At 53.1% G+C, this 17706-nt stretch overlaps 3 protein-coding genes across 3 annotated transcripts in view; all 3 read right to left on the bottom strand.

Moving 5' to 3' along the window:
* Positions 1-1663: 1663 nt before the first annotated feature.
* LOC104360982 (alpha-1-acid glycoprotein-like) lies at positions 1664-6939 on the bottom strand. Its single transcript, XM_033012113.2, has 6 exons — positions 6835-6939; positions 6123-6265; positions 5322-5395; positions 4370-4480; positions 3489-3592; positions 1664-1780 (listed from the first exon to the last, which is right to left on the bottom strand). Exons 1-6 carry the CDS (start codon positions 6937-6939, stop codon positions 1664-1666), a joined length of 654 nt encoding a protein of 217 aa, XP_032868004.2.
* A 1158-nt stretch (positions 6940-8097) lies between these two features.
* LOC104359524 (alpha-1-acid glycoprotein 1) lies at positions 8098-10563 on the bottom strand. Its single transcript, XM_042786846.1, has 6 exons — positions 10442-10563; positions 9638-9780; positions 9356-9426; positions 8928-9029; positions 8585-8685; positions 8098-8363 (listed from the first exon to the last, which is right to left on the bottom strand). Exons 1-6 carry the CDS (start codon positions 10550-10552, stop codon positions 8301-8303), a joined length of 591 nt encoding a protein of 196 aa, XP_042642780.1. The 5' UTR covers positions 10553-10563; the 3' UTR covers positions 8098-8300.
* Positions 10564-13252: 2689 nt separating this feature from the next.
* Positions 13253-17706, bottom strand: part of COL27A1 (collagen type XXVII alpha 1 chain) — a 163168-nt gene continuing 158714 nt past the window's right edge. The window contains exons 58-62 of the mRNA XM_042786709.1: positions 17440-17505; positions 16849-17017; positions 16570-16679; positions 15563-15781; positions 13253-14995 (exon numbers count right to left, since the gene is read on the bottom strand). Coding sequence (XP_042642643.1) covers positions 14849-14995; positions 15563-15781; positions 16570-16679; positions 16849-17017; positions 17440-17505 — 711 coding nt within the window. The 3' untranslated portion in view covers positions 13253-14848. The remainder of the gene's footprint in view (positions 14996-15562; positions 15782-16569; positions 16680-16848; positions 17018-17439; positions 17506-17706) is intronic.

The raw sequence follows: 17706 nt of genomic DNA on the forward strand, positions 1-17706 counted from the left end.
ACTGTTAACCTGTCTCTGAGTGTTGCTGGACTTTGCTCATCTGTGCAGTATCTGTAACTGTTCAGAGAAGTGAGTTTCTGAGAAGAGGTGGAAACTGCAGTCCAGTTATGCCCTTGAAAGAACCTGGCTTTATAGGATTTTTAAAAGAAAGGCTTTGTACAATTTTTTCTTAAATAAAAACCCAACCAGGAGCTAATCCTTGAAGGTCATTCAGGAGCTGTAGCTGGTAGTGCAAGTGGCCTCTGATTTGGTTAACAAACCTTGCCGCGGGGGCCAGACTGGGTTTGTTGGTTCCTTATGTCTCTGACTGTAACTCAAGGCTTTTACTCAGCTATAAATCTACTCGTAAAGTCTGGGTCCTTGTAATCTGAGCCACTGGTTTCCAGTGGTGTCAGCTGAGACGCTTATCACCGCGTGGCTCCTGGCAGGATCCCCTCTCCTGCCCTTTAACTGTCTCGTTCCTCGAGGTGGGGGGGTTACGCTCTGTGTCACAAGCTGATGAAGATGTCTGAACCACGGGCGGGCCAGCCACCTGTGCCCTGAGACCGGGAGGGAATTGGCCTTGATCTTGTAAGATTCATTTTTGCTACAGGAATCGGGCCAAAAGCTCAGCACTGAAATGCTGCTGTGCGGGGACCAGGCACCCTGGTGCTGCAGAGGGAGGAGCAGGGCTCTCTTCTTCACTGCGTTCCCTCCAGCTTTTCTCCTTTTCTTCCTTTTTAAGGAAGAGAGATATTTTCAGTGCTTAATTACTAGGTTGTAGCTGAGACTGAATTACTCTCCAGACACACAGCAAAAGCAGCCTCTTTTAACAATACCTGTGTTTTCACACACACACATGCACAGGGTGACAGTGCTTTCCCACCACTGGGGCTGTGACAGGGGCTGTGAGGTGCCCGAAGAGCTCAGGGCTGTACTGGCGTCACGGAGAGCAATGTGACACTTGGCACTGGAACCTTCTTGCCTCCAGGGTGCTGAGCTTATTGGGAAATGAGGAAACATGACCTTTTCCTCTGGGGAAATAAAAATCCAGCCTGGGTTGGGTTGGCACCCCCTCCCTCTCTGGCAGGAGGATAATTTGCCAGTGTTGTCACAGTGTGTTGCAAACCTCCCTGTGCATGGACATTATTGGGGAGCTCTGGCCTGGTCGAAAGGGTTTGGGTGGGAACATCTGCTCCAGCTGGGCTACTTCGGGCAGTCTAGCTGCTGGCAAGACAGTTGGGTGGTTGCTTTTAGCTAAGCACCCTCTTCCTCTCAGAATGTACAGTTAAAGATAAGTTTCTAGCCTCCTATATATGCCAGTTACTCATCAAATGCTTGGCATACTCATTTAAAATAGTTAATGATTGCCCTCTTCTGGCTAGCCTCAATTACTACTTCATTTAAGTACTGCTTTTTCAGTAGAGCTCTCCTGTGAGCTTGGTGTGAAGCTGAGCAGACTGAGTCAGCGTGGAAAAAACTCCCCTGTCACCTTGTCCTGTATCCCCCGCTGCCGAAGGCTGGCTTTTCCCACCTCCTACCTGAACGACATGCAAGGCGAGCTGGGTGTTCAATTCCTTTTTACATGCCCCACTCCTGATCTCTTCAGACCCCCCCTGCTCTCCAGCATCTCAGCAATGAACTGCATCGTGTTGGAGCAAGACCTTTATTGCCTAACGTGGCGTTAGGTGCTGGTGCTCCCGGGCTGGTGGGTACCCGGAGGAGGGGGTGATGCTGTGGCTGCAGCCACGGGCTCCGTCCGTGGGCCGCTTCCTCCTATTTCTTTCACTTGACACAGCTCCTTCCAAAACAACAAGAATGGGATAAGTGAAATTCCAGTGCACCAACAGGAGAGGATTTACTGAAGAAAACTATTTTTCTTTGCCTTTTTATCTGATTATAAGTCTGAGGGCCTAGAGAAGCTACAGGCTCACGGGCACAGGTGCTGCTTGCCTGGGTGCGGAGCTGCTGGTGGTGTAATTTTCCACACCTGTGCTGTAAAGAGGAAATCAGGTTTCTGGGGCAAAGCTGTGCTATGCTGGGGGGTCAGTACGTGTGCTCTGAAGGAAAGGGGGATTCAAACTCTTTGAGGAATAAGTAAAAAGCTCCTGCTTCCCAGGCACTCAGAATTAACGTGGTTTTACCTCTGCTAATGCCTCGGGCTGATGCAGGGGTACGTGAGCCTGTGCTCGGGTGCTCTGTTCACGTCCATCTCTTTCAGCCTGATGACAAAGGTCCCCAAAATATTTTCTTCATTTGTTTAACTGGTTTCATTTTACTCAGATGTGGTGTCCTGCCTCTTGCTGGGCATGAAACCCTTCTCTGCTAACAGGGATCACACCAGGGCTTGTAAGGACAAACAGCTGTGGCTGATTCCACTCATCTTGGCTTTCTCTAAACATAATTTGTCTTGCCCAAATTTAAACGTGACCCAGCTGTTAGTCAGGGGGAGCTGGGCCCTGCCTCCCAGGTGCTGCTCATTGCCTAATGGGGAGAGGAGACCTGCCCCTGCCCCACCACGAGGGGTTCAGCCTGCTCCCCTGAACCTGTGGGGGACATTTCTAAGAGAAGCATCTTGAGGCTGGGGGATGTCGGGGGCTATGTTGGGTCTGGTCTGGCAGCTCAAAATGGGGTTTTGGGCACTGCTGGAAGCTCTGAGTCTCCTGCTGTGGACAAGCAGATGGACAGGACGGGACAGGAAAAGGTAAGGTATTTTTTCACTTTGCAAAAGGGAGTCCTACCAAGCTGGCTTGGGGACTGGGTCATTTGCAGGATAAAAGGTCCTAAATCGGGTGACAGAGGTTAGGACTAGGGCTGGGTCCAGTTAATGTTTTTATAGAAAAACTAAAGGAAAAAGTCTTTTTTGTGGGTGTGGATGGTGTTGCCTCTGTCCTGATGTCCCGTGGGGCTGGGAGCGCAGGGCTGGACCCCAGCCCAAAAGGAGCCTCTGTGCTGGCCACCCCCACGGTCGGGGGGGGGGGACACTGGCTTGAGCAATCTTCCCAAACCCCCCCCACAGCCAGCCAGGCTGCGAACCTGCTCCTGACGTGGCACCTCGGGGTGCCAGAAAAGCAAATTTCAGTCTGAAAACAACCCGGGGGTTTTAGGTATTTAAATGGTTGCAGCTTTGGCTGGAGTGGGGCCCTGCAGTGCCCCGGGACACCCACCCCTCTGCCCTTTGCTGCAGCTCCTGGGGGTGGCTGGCCTCTGCTGGGGGGAGTAGAGGGGGTGGAAATTAGGAATTTCAGGGCAAAAATCCAATGCTTTAGCTGTCTCCCCCCTGGCAGGGGGAGGCAGGGAGTTACCAGGTTTCCCCCTGGAGATGTTCGGGTGCAGGTATTTGCTTTGGGGAGTCACATATCTGCGAGGGAGTGTGTTAATTTAAACCATCGTTGCTGTTGAAGCTGTGTTTATGTAGTCCCCTAAATAATTTCTACTACCTTGAAAATCTCTCTCCAAGACCCCTGCAGCCCAGGGTCTCAGCATCCAACCCGTGAGCAGCCACGTACCATTTTCCACGGGGCATACACGATCTTCTCTTCACTCAGCCCCAGACACTTGGCCTGGTTCTCGAACTCTTCCCGGTGAGCTGTGCTCATGCTCAGGTTTCGGGCTAGAGAAGGAAAAGCATTTGCCAGGAGTTAAATATGTACTGGTGGCTTCAGCCCGGCCCTTTGTGCCCTGTACCTGCCCTTGCTGCCTCCCTCCCTCCCTGCCAATGTTTGCTGTGGATGTGGCCCCTGCCGGGGTCTCCCACCCCTATGGTGAATACACCTGAACAAAACCAACCTTGGGCATCCCCTTTTTTAACCCTCTCCCCAGCTGGCTCCGGTCCTGTCTGCTTTAAGGGATTGCAGGATAGTCTGATACTCCTGGGGGCATTGGGAGGGACGGAGGCTGAACATGGAGGCAGTTTTCTGTCCATGTCTTCAAACTCTCTTAAGTAACTGCTTTGCAGCTTGGAAGGGTGATGGGAAGCCTTACTGAGGTCTAAAATGCTGCTTTATGGGGTTGTAGATAGATCTGATCGGCTTTGCCTGTGCCGCTACTGCAAAGCCACGTGCTCTGCCCTGGGAGGTAAGTACTGAAAAACCAGCTTGAAAATATGGAGATTTTACAATGATATCGATGAGGAATTGTATTTGCTTCCTGTTCTTTGAATATTTATGGCATAAGTGGGTTTTGTCTTTAACTTGCTCTTTCAGCTCTGCCAAGAGATTTAGGGTTTAATGGGATTTGTAAATATTCCTGTGACCCCTGGAGCAGCAGTGTCAGAAAAATCAGACTGTTGTCAAAACCAAGTTGCTGCATGGTTTTATCTGATAATTTTATGTGCTTGTTTTGGTGTCCCATGATAGCTTTAAGTTACTTTAGGGTGGAGTTTGCATACCATAGAGATACAGTCCCAAATACGTCCTTTCCCTCTGCAGTTGGTACTGGATGACTAAAACATCTTCAGAGCTGAGGTTCATCAGCATCCCCAGGGTTTGATGGGTCTTGGCTTTGAGAGAACAGAGTCGAGGTTGGGCAGAGCCACGATATTTAGATATTCAGTGCTGCAGCAGTGATAAACAGCAGTCCTGGTGCAGGTGATGCCTGTAGCCCCTGGGGATTCAGCCCTCAGCATTGTGTGAGAACAAATGTCCTCACGTGGGGAGACTCATCTGGCTCTTGGTTTATTTAAATTGTATTTCTTAAATGTGGGCCTGGGGTGTGAAGGAGCCGAAGCCCCCCAGCTCCCGTCCTACTGTTGCGATGTGGTAGATGGCATGGCTCACTGGAGCTCGGGTATGAGCTCTGCCCAACCCCACAACTTGGGGGGGCTGCAGAAACACGGAGCAACTGTCCTGGCTCTCAGCAACGCTGTATTGGCCGGGCCGGTGCAAACTGTGTCTCGGGGTGTTTGCAATTCCCACCCCAAATGGCTCACCCCATTTCCTCAGTGAGGAGGAAACGATTTCAGAGCTGAAACCTGCCATAAAAGTTCCCCTCCTCCCCCAGAGGGGTTGTGAAATAACTTTACAAGCGAGGCAGTCTCCTTCCTTGCTCCGGGAGCAGGTTTGCTCCTTGCTCCCAGCACGGTGTTGCTTTGTGGGGTTTAGTGTGTCTTGACAGTGGGGCCGCAATCCCCGGGGTGCCCCAGGAGTGGGGCCGACCCAGGATGCCCCCAGCTCCGGGGGAGCCATTCGGAGTCCACCGAGGCTTCAAACAGACAAAGGAACCCAGGAATAACATGTGTCAGGTGATGTAAAACCTGGGCATGGGCCCTTTGTGTGCCTCAGCCCACCCAAAAAACGGACTGGGTGATAACCCCGCCGGCTGTGCCTGCCGGTGCTGCTCACCGTGCTTCAGCAGCGTGGTGTTACCGGCGGTGATTTCGAAGTAGGTAGAGTTGTTGGTGAGACATTGGTCCCCCCTGGAGAGAGAGAGAGAGAGAGGGGAAGGGGTGACATGGGGAAGGAGAGCGGAGTCACACACACACACACACCCCCAGCCCCGTGGGCTGGAAAGAACCAGCTGAGCCCCGGCCCTGGCACAGGGCATGTACCCCAGCCATGGGATGGGAACCTGGCTGTGCCACCTCCTCTGAGGAGCTAACTGCTCTCACTATTAAAATAAAGCCATTTATCCCGTGCGTTTTTCTGACCTTTACCCGCAGCTCATGGTCTCAGCGTTGCCCTTGCCACAGTTCCTTGGTGTCGAGATACTTTCCACCCTGAAATAACTAAAACTGCAAAGACCTACCTGCCTGCCTTGGCACAGAAAAATTCATCTCCTTAACATCTGACCCTGGGGAGGAATCAGCTTTTGGTGCCCGGTGGAGTTAGCAGCTGTGGTGCAGGGACCTGGGGAAAGGTCTTCTCCTTGCCTGCGTCCTGCAGCATCTACACCTGCAGAGCTTGGTGCCTGCAAGACCTCTGCACCCTGCAATATTTGCCTAAACCTGGGGGCTGTTGAAATAAATAAATAAAAGAAGGTGGGAGGAAGAGAGGGGGGGACAGGTGAGCGTGCACAGAGCGGCCAGGAGAGACTATCTCCTTGGGAAAACCTGTCTGAAACCGTGCTCATATCTTGTGCTGAAATGGCTGCAGCACGTGGGAGGAGATGGGATGGGGCAGAGCGAGCCGAGAGCTGGATCTTACACGGCGACGTGCTGGGTGAGGAGCAGCTCCTGCTCTCTGTCGCGGGGCTCCACGTGGAGGTGGCCGTGGTCGATGAGCAGCATCTCCAGGAGGTGCTGGGGGAACTGGGCGGCCCCGGCCACGTACAGCCACGTCCCCAGCAGCTGCGGGGAGAGAGGGGCAGCAGGGTGAGAGCTTTTGGGTTTGCAGGGGGAGCTTTGGGGAAGAGATTTCCACCCTCCCTGGGGCAAAATTGGTATTTTTGATCTCAGGCCTCTGCCGGTTCTCCCTCTTGCACCACACTGACAGCAACAAAATGAAACTTGTGCAAATGCCTAGGGGGAAAAGAAAAAAAAAAAAAAAAAAAGTGCTGAATGTGGGGATTGGGAAATGGTGTTGGCATTGGCTCTGGTGCCCCTGTGCAGTGAGACAGGGCCAGGGCAGCTCTGCGCTGACACAGGGGATTTGCACCAGAAAATACCCTGCCAGCCCTTGTTTCTAGGTCGCCTTTGGGACTTGCCAGGGGACCACGAGCAAACTGGGTAATTCGAAGCGTCTTGGAAAGCGAACGGTTCCCATTTGTTGCAGCTGTTTTGCAGGGGGTGCCTCGTCAGACGTGCCAGGGGGACAAGGGAGGGATTCCCTCTTTCCTAGGGGACAGTGAGGCTTGGCAGAGCAGCCACAAACTCATTGCAGGAGTGGGGCAGCCCCCCGGGGCTCGGGTCTCTCCTACCTTTGATGCCGTGGCGTTGTCCGGGCGCGGGGCTTTGCAGGGGACGGCGGCCGCGGGCAGCAGCAGCGCGAGGATGAGGATGGTGGTGACCCCGGCTGCGGCCATGGCTCCCCGAAAGCGAGGGGTGAGCGAAGCCCTGGACAGACGGACGCGCTCGCTCGGCCGTTTGCTTTTGCAGCTTTGTGGGGAGGGAACGGGACGTGCTGGAGCTGCCAGCTCCGCGCCGGTGACGCAACCAGCACCTTTCGGGGACATTGCCCAGAGAAGAGCCGTGTGCCCGGCACTGAGCTCAGCACTTGCCATGGCCTTGGCTGCGGCCACCAGCGGAGAGCGATGATGGCAGTGGGCAGTTGGCGTGGCTGGGGGTGATGAGGCAATGTGCTTGCCTCATTTAAAATTTAAATCTGCCCTAAATGTGCCCATTTTTTTCCCTGCGAGTAGCCGCTGTTGTTGCCTCTTGTTCTGCTAATGCTCTGGTGCTGGCTGGGCTGCAGCCTCCCACATTGGGGCAAACCCCGAAGGTGCTTCAAAGAGAAAGGAAGGTGATTTTGCCATCCTTGCCAAAATAGGCCATAAAAATGGGGCTGAAGTGGCCCCAGGAGATTGCTCCTGTCCTGCTGGACATGTCCCTTGCAGCAGCTCCCCAACCCCCTATCCCACTGCCATCCCCGTGATGCCGGGCAGGGCAGGACCAGCTTTTCTGGCTTTATTTCCGTTTGCCTTTTCCTCTCTGGTATTGGATCCTTCCCGAGTCCCTCGGTCTGGCCCTGGGTGATGGTTTTCCCATCCTCTTCCCCTTCCCCGGCTCAGAGGCATCCAGGGAAGGTGAGGTGTCACCCCAGCCCGCTGTGACCCCTGTGGAAGCCCCTGGCGCAGGTGAACCTTGTGGGATTTGGCTTGAAAATTCTGGGTGGGATGTTCAGGTGCTAAAAGCACCCTAGCTGATTTGAGTTGTAGTGGAGAAAACCTGAGGGTGTCAGCAGATTTGTGCGTTTCCCTGTGGGCTGATGGGTGGGTGGGTGCTCATGTCCTGATGCCCCGTGGCTGGAGGGGACTCGCTGGGTCGGGTGGCCTGGAGGGTCCTGTGCCACCACGGAACAAGTGGGAGGGACGAGCATCTCTGTGCCCACTGCCACGCTCAGACCCTGGTGGGGTTTTATTTGGGGCTTTTCACAGCTCTCGGCGGATTTGGAGATGTGTCATCATGGGCAGGGCAGGCAGGAGGGGTCCTGCCCGCGGTCCCAGCGAGGGTGCAGCAGGCGGTTGTAACACAAGGGGTTTATTTCGGGTCCGGGCAAGTACAAGGAAACTGGGCGTTTCATCTGGGAGGAAAAAAAAAAAAACCCGAAACCTCCATAGAAAGTCCTGAGGCTGAGCTGAGCCTGGCTGGGGCTGGCAGGCAGGGATGTGCCTGTGGAGAGGCCGGAGGAGGATGAGGATGGAGTGGCCGACCTGGCCTGTGGGGGTTACTCTGGCTGCGGCTCCGTGCTGCCTTCGCCCGTCTTCTCCCCAGGCAGGGGACAGGCGTCCTGCAGGAGAGGGGGAGAGCGGCCGTTGGTGCTCCCCTCGCCCCAAAACCACCCGAAGAGCCAGGAACGGCCGGGGTGGATGTGTGGGGAGGAGAGGGAATGCGCAGAGGGTCAGCCGTGGTGGGGAACTGATCTTACACCCCTCCCCTGGACCCCCATCCCAGCTGGTGGCAGGAGCCAGCCCGGGCTGGGGCTCGCCCACCCTGGGGAGGGGTTTGTACCTTTTCGGAAGTGAAGAACACCTCGTCCTCAGTGAAGCCCAGGCAGTGCAGGTGGGTTTTGAACTCCTCAAGGCGCTCCTTGCTCACATTGGGTGTCCGTGCTGTCAGAGAAATGCGGTGATAGGAGAAGGGTGAGAAAAAAAGGGAGTTTTAGGGGGTGATTTTCTCCTTGGTGGTCCCTGTGTGGATGGGGAGCTTGTTGCCTGCCTGCCTCCACCTTTCCTCTTTATACTGGGGGAAAAGGGGCTTTTTGCCTTGCCTGTGAGGGCTGGGGATGCCTGTGCCCATCGATGTGTTCCTGGGCAGGGATATGGCCCATGGATCTGGGGCAGCATCCACTCACCTGAGAGGCTCAGGCCTGGGAAGTTGTTGTTGAAGTGCTTCAGGATCAGCAGGTCCTTGTCGCTTTGGATCAGTTCGGCCATGGAAGTCACCTGGTCGTCGGCTGGAAGGCACGGGGAGAGCGGGGTCCCCCACTGGCGAGGGTCACCCCGTGCCCCGACAGTGTAGTGGGGGCTGCTCATCCCCCTTACCCAGGGAGACTCATCCCAGTGGGGACCAGTCTGGTCCCACAGTGCTGCCATACCCATTGCACAGGGTAGAAGAAATTTCCCTCCCCCCCCCTCCGCCAACTCCAGACATATTTTCAGGTGTAAAAAGGCCTGGTTCTGGAGGCTCAGGGTGCCAAATAATGGGGGGCAGAAGCATGAGGGTGCAAGGTGTGGCTGTGGTGCCCCCCACCCCATCCCCATGCTGCGGCCGGGGCTTTACCGTGCACCAAGGTGGAGTTGTGCCAGAAGACCTGGATCTTGCTGGTGTTCCTCGTGACGCACGTCTCATTCCTGTGGGGCAGAGGGGTCAGATGGGGCAAATACTCCCCCAATCCCAAGGGATTCAGAACTCGAGCTGGTCTGCAGAGCTTAAATAGATTTGTCATAGCTGCTCTCCAGCCCCAAATTTGCGGGGGTGGCTCAGCCCAGAGGATGGCACCAGTGGGTGGGAATGTCTTCGGGGACAGGGGAGGCGGGTGAGGGGGTCAATCCCTGTCCTTACATCCTCATGATTTCGGTGACGTTGAGCTCGTCCTCATGGCTGCCAGGAAAGAGGTCAAAAACCGCATGTTTCAACTCCTTCAGCTCTGCCAGGTGAGGCCCGTACTTGGAGGCGCCGGTGATGTAGATCCAGTGTCCCAGGAGCTGCGGAGAGGAGGGGAGTGGGGAAGGGTTGGGGGGGCCATGCTGGGTTCACCCGTGGGCATCACATAAGTAAAAGCAGCTGCTGTGCCCCGCTGTCCCATGGCCGTGAGCACCCTGGTGAGTGACCGCCCCAGGCAGGGTCTGGGCTGGGTGAGGGGCTCTCAGTTTTGTTCCCTCCCTGCTAAGATGATGCTCCAGCTCCCGGGATGGCCAGCTCATTTCTGCGGTCCTGTCCCTCCTGCTCTGTGCCCGGATCTCTTTGCTTTCCTCCCACTGAACGTCCCCAAGGGACTAAATACCGTTTATTCAGCGAAGGGTTTTGTGGATGGAGGCTCGTGACGTGAGCTCCCATCACTTGAAGGACTTACAATAGTGGGAAAGTACTGTGGATGGTGCTGCCCTGGTTTGCACAGGGAGATGGAAGTAGGAGCCCCCCAAAAGCACCTGCTCATGAGATTATGGGTGCAGAGCTGCAAGGCTTCACCCCCTTCCCCATACTCCTGTGCAGCAGTCTTGATTTCTTTAGGAAAATAAGCATAGACAGGCAGCGAGACGAGCGTTGAGCTGCTGGTTGGGTTCATAACCTCTTTCTGGACCTGTAAGGCTGGTGATGATGATAAGAAAAACGAAGACAGGAGCCCCAGCTGAGGGCAGGTCTTACCCTAGGGATGGTGGCATTGTCAAAGGTGACCGGGATGAGCGGGGTGCAGGTGGGGGGCTCGGCAACGAGGGCGAGAGGCAGCCCCAGGAGGAAGATGAGGGAGGACAGCATCGTTGAGAGGAGGCTCATGATCTGATGGGAAGTGGCTCAGCTCCGTCCCTTATATACGGCTACTGGCAAAGCTGGACGTCTCCAGCCCTGACGTGCTTGTTCAGCCACTGGGCTGTTTGCTCAGGCATGAAGCAATAGCAGGTGGAGGAAATTAAACTTGCAAAAGTTTGGATTTCTCCAGCAGGAAGGATGGGGGAAAAAAAAAAAAAAAGGCAAACCAAGACAAACAACCCCATGTTTCACCAATACAGGCTTTTGTTCTCAGAAACCACAATTAATTTTATGGGCGCCTGGCAAAGCGCTCGGCCGGCTCCAGGTGTGTTTGGAGGCCTCGAGGTCACCGAATGGCACCTGGACGTGGCTTTACTCCGCAGGCACATCAGTCCTGCGGCGATGGTTGGGTGGTGGCTGCTGACTGCAGGGCTGCACTGGCCTCGCTCCTCGCCAGGGCGGGTGCTGGGGTCTGTGTGTGCTCTGGGTGGGGGGGAGTGGGATGGGGACCACGATCTGGTGCTGCAGGTCGGTGTGCACGGCAGGATTAGGCCCCATACAAGCTCAGAGCCCTCAGCACAGGAATGACATGAGGAGAGGAGGCCACGGAGATGCTGGAGGGGCTGGAGCAGCTCCCCTGGGAGGCCAGGCTGAGAGAGTTGGGGGGGTTCAGCCTGGAGAAGAGAAGGCTCCGAGGAGACCTTATGGCAGCCTTCCAGGGCTTAAGGGGGGGACAGGAGAGGTGGGGAGGGACTCTGGATCAGGGGGTGGGGGGGCAGGACGAGGAGTAAAAGTTTTAAACTGACAGAGGGGAGATGTAGTTGAGATCTAAGGCAGAAATCCTTCCCTGTGCGGGGGGTGAGGCGCTGGCCCAGGGTGCCCAGAGCAGCTGTGGCTGCCCCCTCCCTGGAAGGGTTCAAGGCCAGGTTGGACGGGGCTGGGAGCCCCCTGGGCTGGGGGAAGGGGGCCCTGCCTGGGGCAGGGGTGGCACTGGATGATCTTTAAGGTCCCTTCCAACCCAACCCATTCTATGGTTCCATGGTCAGCTGCACCATTTAAAAACAAAACAAACCACCACCCACCATCTCCTTCCCCTCCCCAGTGGTGCCACTGTCCTGTTCCAGTGCCTGAGCCGGCCCTGCAGCGGCTCGCTGGGATCCCTGAAGCCATGAAATGTGGGGTTTTGCCCTTTCCAGCTGAGCTCCCTGTTGCATGTCGGTAGCCTTGCAGTGACAAAGTGGCCTTTGGGCTGTGGATATTGATAGCATGCATAGCTGATTGTTTTCAGTAATCTAAAATAACTGCTAGAGACAGAGACTTGTTTAATAAATCCTGGCTGGGCAGGGGGGTTACGAGGCAGGGGAACAATCAGTGCAGTGGGCTGAGGCGTTTAACAAAATAAAGAAATTACAATTTATTTAAATGCAGATTCTCTCTGTTTAAAAAAGTCTTATATCTCCTCCAACTTTGGCCTCATAATGGAGTGCACTGATTTATTTATTAAATGTGTTTGCTTTTTCCCCGGCCACAAGCGATGTGTTTCAGGAACGGTTGGCTCCCATGAGATGCGGTCAGCCCCAGCCCAGCCGGTTCCTACTGCTCTGCCAAAGCTGACCTGGCGCTGCCACCCGGCACCCGGCCGTGCCCGGGGGTGTCCCTCGCCCCTCCAGCCGCTGCCGGGAATGGGTGCAGCCCAGGGCGAGCAAACACAGCCCGGCCCCTTCCCGCTGCCCCTGACGCAACCTGGGACCAGCCCAGGCAGCTCCCGTGGCGTGGTGGGACGGGGTGTGTGTGTGTGTGTGTGGGGGGGGGTCACCCCCGTGTCCCCCTCCCCTGGCTCGAGCCCACGGGGGCTTCGCTGTTGTCTCCAATGTGCAACGTGCCTGGGCTTGGGCCAAGCGACCTCCTAGGGAGAAGTTGGCTTTCAAAGTCAGCTTGGAGCAACCGAGCTGTGATTTGGGCTTCCGCAATGGAAGTGATCAGCTCAGCTTTTTTTTTTTTTTTTTTTTAAATTTATTTTTCATTTTTCTTTTTCTCTTACTTCCCAGCGCTGTGTCAGGATGACATGGATGATGTGTGGGGCGGTGGGGTGATGCGCAGCAGTGGGGACACATTGGGATCCCAGCCTTGTTGTGCATTTAGGGTCATGCTGAGGGGGTGGGCAGGTTGTGCTGTGACCAGCACCAGAAGGACGATTTTGGGGTGTGGGTTGGGCTGCCTGGGTCGCTTGGGGGGGGTCTCTGGGCTGTCACACCAGCATCCTCATCCTTGAGCACCTCTTGCCTGCTTAGTTTCCCATGAAAAAACCATACCAGTCCCATTTCATTGCCTCAGTTTTAAATATTTATTTAAAGTCAAAAAAAAAAAAAAAAAAAAAAAAAAGAGAAGGAAAAAAGCTTTAATAAGAACAAATGGTAACTCCAGCCTCAAGAAAACACACAAAACCGATGGTGAGAGGACAAGAGAGCAAGAAACCTGGAAGTGTGGGAGTGTGTGTGCAGGGGAAGGCAGCAAGCGGGCGATGAGCGATGGTGATTTTGGCCTGGGGGTGCCGGGGCGAGCCGGCCCCGCGCGGGGGTGAGGTATTTCTGAGCAGAGGCAGGGCTGCGTGGAGGGTGAGGTATTTGGGACAGATCTTGTTAACCTTTTCTGATGGTTGTTGGAAACCAACCAGCAGGCAGTAGTAAAAAAAAGAATACACAAAGAGACTCACATATAATTTTTTTTTTTTTCCTCAAAAAAATAAAATCCATAGTCCATATGAGACATGAAAACTCCAAACAGGCACTGAAGCATTTCTGATACAGTACAGCTCCGATTACATCATTATTATTCCTTATATAGAATTAAAGATTACCATAATTATCCTCTTTAAAAAAAAAAAAAAAATCCTCCAAATTTACATATAGAGACTAAATTTCTACAAAACTTAACAAAACAAAACCCCTCCAAGCCCGGCTGGGTTCTGAAACAAGGTACCATCATGTCAGTCTTGACAGAGGGGCCAGACAGAAGGGTTGCAGAGCTGGGTTTAAATACGAGCTTAGACCAGGGAATCGCTGCAGCGCAAGCCGGCACGGACGTGTGGCCAACGCGACTACAGCAAAACTAGTTACATGACAACCGACTCAAAAATAGCTCTCTCTGAGGCTCAACGCTTCCAGATGAGCTGTATCCCTCACTCCCCTCCCAAAGCAGTGAAGTGCTGGTTAACAACAACAACAACAAAAAGCAAATTTGCTTTTGAAATATCCTGTAAGTTATTTTGGACATGGTTTGAGTTGTTGCGCAGGATTGACATCCGTGGCGATTAAAGGATCCCTTTAAAGGTGGCTGTTTCTCTGATTTAGCTGAAGATCGTAACCTCCTCTCTTCCTAGAGAGATGGTCCTATGGGCTTTTTTTTTTGGATCTGTGGCAAGACATTGTAGCACCTTCACAACCTTAAATAGTTTAAAGTCATATATATAAAATAACACACTTTTTTAAGAGCACCAGAGATTTCACAGTGAGAGGTAGAAACAAATCAGACGAGCCCATCCTCTCTCTATTTTAGCACCAATCTCTTCCCCTCTTCTCCTTCCATTCCCCCCTCCTGGCTTTGGGACTCTCCCCTACCCCAACACCATACATGAGAAGGGATGTTGATTAAATTCACCCATGGAAGGAGGAACTTAGTTTTTTTTTTTTCTTTTTTTTTTTTTCTTTTTCTTTTTGCTTTAAATAATATAATATATATATTTTGTTTCTTCTAATATTGCACATCAAAATGCTTCCGGTACACAGAGCAGCCAGATTCAACTTGCAGCTCCGCCTGGGAGACCTGATGCAGCACGTGGCCATCCAGAAGGCGACAAGCTCTGAGAGGGAAGCTCTATCTTTTAATTACTTTTCAATGGAAAGAACATTTGGTAACTCAGGAACCAGGTAAAACAAAATGGGGAGGGGGGAAAACCAAAAAACCACACGCTGCAAGTTGCTTGAGGTTTCTCTCAATATTTTCTTTGGTCATGGAAAAAGCTTTGTGTGTGGAACTGCTTGCAACATCTAGTCCCCTGATCCCTTTTCACTGTTCACGTTCCGACTGATACCTGCTTCCCCTACATCCTTGTTATTCCTCCTTCCAACAACCTGCTGAGTTCAGTAGATCACGGGTTCTTTGAGACCTTGAGCCAAAGGCTAGAGAAGGAGTTGACCCAAAAGATACAGCCCAGCTGTCCTTGCTGCAGAGAGGTGGGAGAGCCTGTGTGAAGACAGAGGCCAAACATGGGGTCAAAGCCTTGGAGCCCAGTTTCGGTGGCTTTGTTCAAAGGAAGCACACGGGGCCGACCTCGAGGTGGTATCGCTTTCCTGGCTCGGATGGGGGAAGGTTGTAGATGTTGACAATTGGCAGCTGCTGGGGGTCCTGTGTCCGAAACGAAAAGAGAGTCCGATGCCAGCGTCCATCCTTGATCTGTGCAGGGAGGAGAGACAGAGAAAAAGCTGTTTAACTGGGAGATGAATCCGGCTGGAAAGGCATGCATTTCACTAAGGGACGAGCTTGAAAAGCCCTGCGTGAGACAAAGGACTGCTCTTTGGGCTGAGCAGGTCTGGGGTGAGGTTTAGAATTCTTTATCTGGGTCAAGTTGATGAAAACCAGGCTTGAAATGGTATCACCAAACACAAGCTCCTAAGGCAGCGAACTCAAAATTGCAGCCACGTGGCTACCGATGACTCGGTGGGGCATCGGTCACCACCTTCAGGTGGCAGTTCCCCCTTCTGCCATTTAACAGCTGCTAGGCATGACATGTAAATTTGGAATTTAATTTTTTGTTTTCTGTTTGAAGGCCGTCTACTCAACAGGGGCCGCTGTAGCACCCTGGACTGGAAAATTAAAGTGGTGAACAGGTAAACTAGATCTTTCACCCCCTTTTTTTTTGTAGACTAAGGAGCACAGGTATAACTCAAGCCTTCTCGTGTGCCCTGAGTGGGTTCAGCCTGGCATTTCTCTCCTCCTCTCCCCTCTTTTGCAGAAACGCACCTTGCAATCATCAGCTGCCACTTCTGGCCTGAGCTGCCCGTTTGCCTCAAACATCTGTCCATTCCAGGCCCTGAAGCGCACGGCTTTTTCCGAAGGTTTCTCGGACGAGCCTTCCCGCCAGACGGAGGTATTCAGGCAGTGGATGGTGATGTGCTGCACCACCTCCGAGCTCAGGAGGCGGAGGAAGTTCATCTGCACTCTACCGATGTCAAAATCCAGCTGTGAAGGTGACAGAGATGTTAGGGTGCACCCCTGGAGCGGGGCTGGGGGGAGCCAGCGGCTGGGCGAGCGCAGGGTGGGACAGCAAAGGTGGTCCCTGTGCTCTGCTTCAGTCTGGAGGTGGCCATGCACGGGTGTCCAGACCTGGATCTGGCATGGGTATGGGCATAAGGGCCAGATGCCGAGTCAGTCTGGAAGGTTTGCCTGGGGACTCAGCAGGTCCTTTCTTTTTTAGAACAAACTGGCAGGTCCTTAAATAGGAGGAAAATAATGTGAACTTTGAATTCAATACACGCTTCTGCAAAGAAGCAAAGCAGCAGGTTCTAGTTCATCTGCAGATATTGCTATTGGTATTTTTGGTACAGGTGCTTCCTCAAGAAAAATCCTGTCGCATTACTCCCTGGCAACTTGTATATTTAAGCTGACCTTACTTTTTCAGGTGGCAGAAAACAAAATGCAAGAGTGACCTGAACATAAGTTAATTCAACAATGCACTTGGGGGCAGCGTGTTTGCAAAATTACTGGCCTCTATTAAGGTTATGGGTTAATTAAACATTGCTGGAAACATACTGCTTTGTCTTGACAAGAGTCAATAATGGTCTTAGGTATGCTTTTAACTGCGTGAGAGCAGTTCTGAATGTTACAGCTACAGTAACTCTGTCTCGGGGAGAAACCAGAGTACTGTGTCATAGTAGTCACCGTCCAGTGTCCAGGAACAACAAACTCCTGGGTAAATATTTTGTAATAGTAGTATGGGAAATGCTGTGCTGGGGTTGAGCTGTGTGTACCTTGGAGACGGTGATGGGGCTGAGACATGTCTGCCCACCGTTGGTGAAGTTACAGATGACCTGTATGGTGTCTGAGGAACAGCCAAGGTTTGGATCAATCCAGTAGGTACCTGAGGAAATGGGGGATTTGAGGGTTAATAAGGACACTTCGCCTTTTCTGTGAATGAGAAAAGGAAAGTTTTGATTTCTGCATTACTGGTCCCAGGGAAGGAGACCAGTTTGGGCCATGAGAAACGGCCCTATGGAGGATGCAGCCTTTGCACACCCAGGGCTTCCTACCATCGTTCATCTTCTGTTCACAGTTCATGAGGTCTCGACAGATGCGTGCAGGGTTTTCCTTGGTTCCCAGGGGTCTTTTGATGCTGTGAATGAGGTTGCTGAGGTAGTGTAGAGTCTTAAAGATCTCCCCTCCATGGTCCAGCATGAGAAAGTCTGGATGTTGGTAACCCTGGAGAGAAAAGGAGGCCAAGTCAGGTGGGCCTTGGGGGGCATCAGGTGGTGTAACCACAAGGGTTTCTGCTTTAGATGTAGGAAAACTTGGTGAGCCAAAGACAGGCTGTGCTGGCTGGGACCCAGCGAGCTACAGCCCTTGCCCTGTCCTGAACGGGACATCGCTGAAGCACTGGCAAGGATTCACAATCACAGTGGCAAAGTCACGAGGTCTGAAGCTTTGCAAATGAGTAACATCACAGAACCATGTCTTTTAACTGGATCTGTGCATGCATAAACCCTGGATATTCCACAAGAACGGTAACGAATCGGAGTTCTGTGTATATGAAGTTTGAGCTCGCAGAAAGAACAAGCACTGCTGTGACCATTCCCAGCCTCCAGCTCCAGCAAAGACCAGTGAGTTCAAAAGCACCCTCGTACCTCCGTCTTGAGCGCGGTGTTTGAGTCGATTAGCGTCCGGAAAGCTGCCCCAAAGCTGTCTTGTTGCTAGGGTGGGGTGAAAAAAATGGTAACTGAGATTGTTAGAAGCTGAACGTGCCCTGATGCAAGCAAATGCTTCTCGGTCTAGGGCTGTGATTCAAGCATTGCTCTGCTAACACAGAATCTCTCGCTGGACCTGAGTGTGTGTCTTCAGGGTCCCAGCAGCTCTTTCTGGATGTCCCATCAGCACCTTGGCTCTGCATGACT

This window comes from Tyto alba, unplaced genomic scaffold, assembly GCF_018691265.1.
Source record: "Tyto alba isolate M040663 unplaced genomic scaffold, T.alba_DEE_v4.0 Super-Scaffold_11, whole genome shotgun sequence".
Classification (NCBI taxonomy): domain Eukaryota; kingdom Metazoa; phylum Chordata; class Aves; order Strigiformes; family Tytonidae; genus Tyto; species Tyto alba.

Excerpts from the sequence above, each read along its gene's own strand:
- LOC104360982 (XM_033012113.2), bottom strand. The coding sequence starts at position 6,939 with ATGGCCGCAGCCGGGGTCACCACCATCCTCATCCTCGCGCTGCTGCTG. Across the intron at positions 4,481-5,321 it reads CACCACGCTGCTGAAGCACG|CCAAGACCCATCAAACCCTG; the intron begins GTGAGCAGCACC and ends GTTCTCTCAAAG. Across the intron at positions 3,593-4,369 it reads TTTGGGACTGTATCTCTATG|CCCGAAACCTGAGCATGAGC; the intron begins GTATGCAAACTC and ends TTCCTTCTCTAG.
- LOC104359524 (XM_042786846.1), bottom strand. The coding sequence starts at position 10,552 with ATGCTGTCCTCCCTCATCTTCCTCCTGGGGCTGCCTCTCGCCCTCGTT. Across the intron at positions 8,686-8,927 it reads CCCAGGCCTGAGCCTCTCAG|CACGGACACCCAATGTGAGC; the intron begins GTGAGTGGATGC and ends TTTCTCTGACAG. Across the intron at positions 8,364-8,584 it reads TGTTCTTCACTTCCGAAAAG|GACGCCTGTCCCCTGCCTGG; the intron begins GTACAAACCCCT and ends CCTCTCCTGCAG.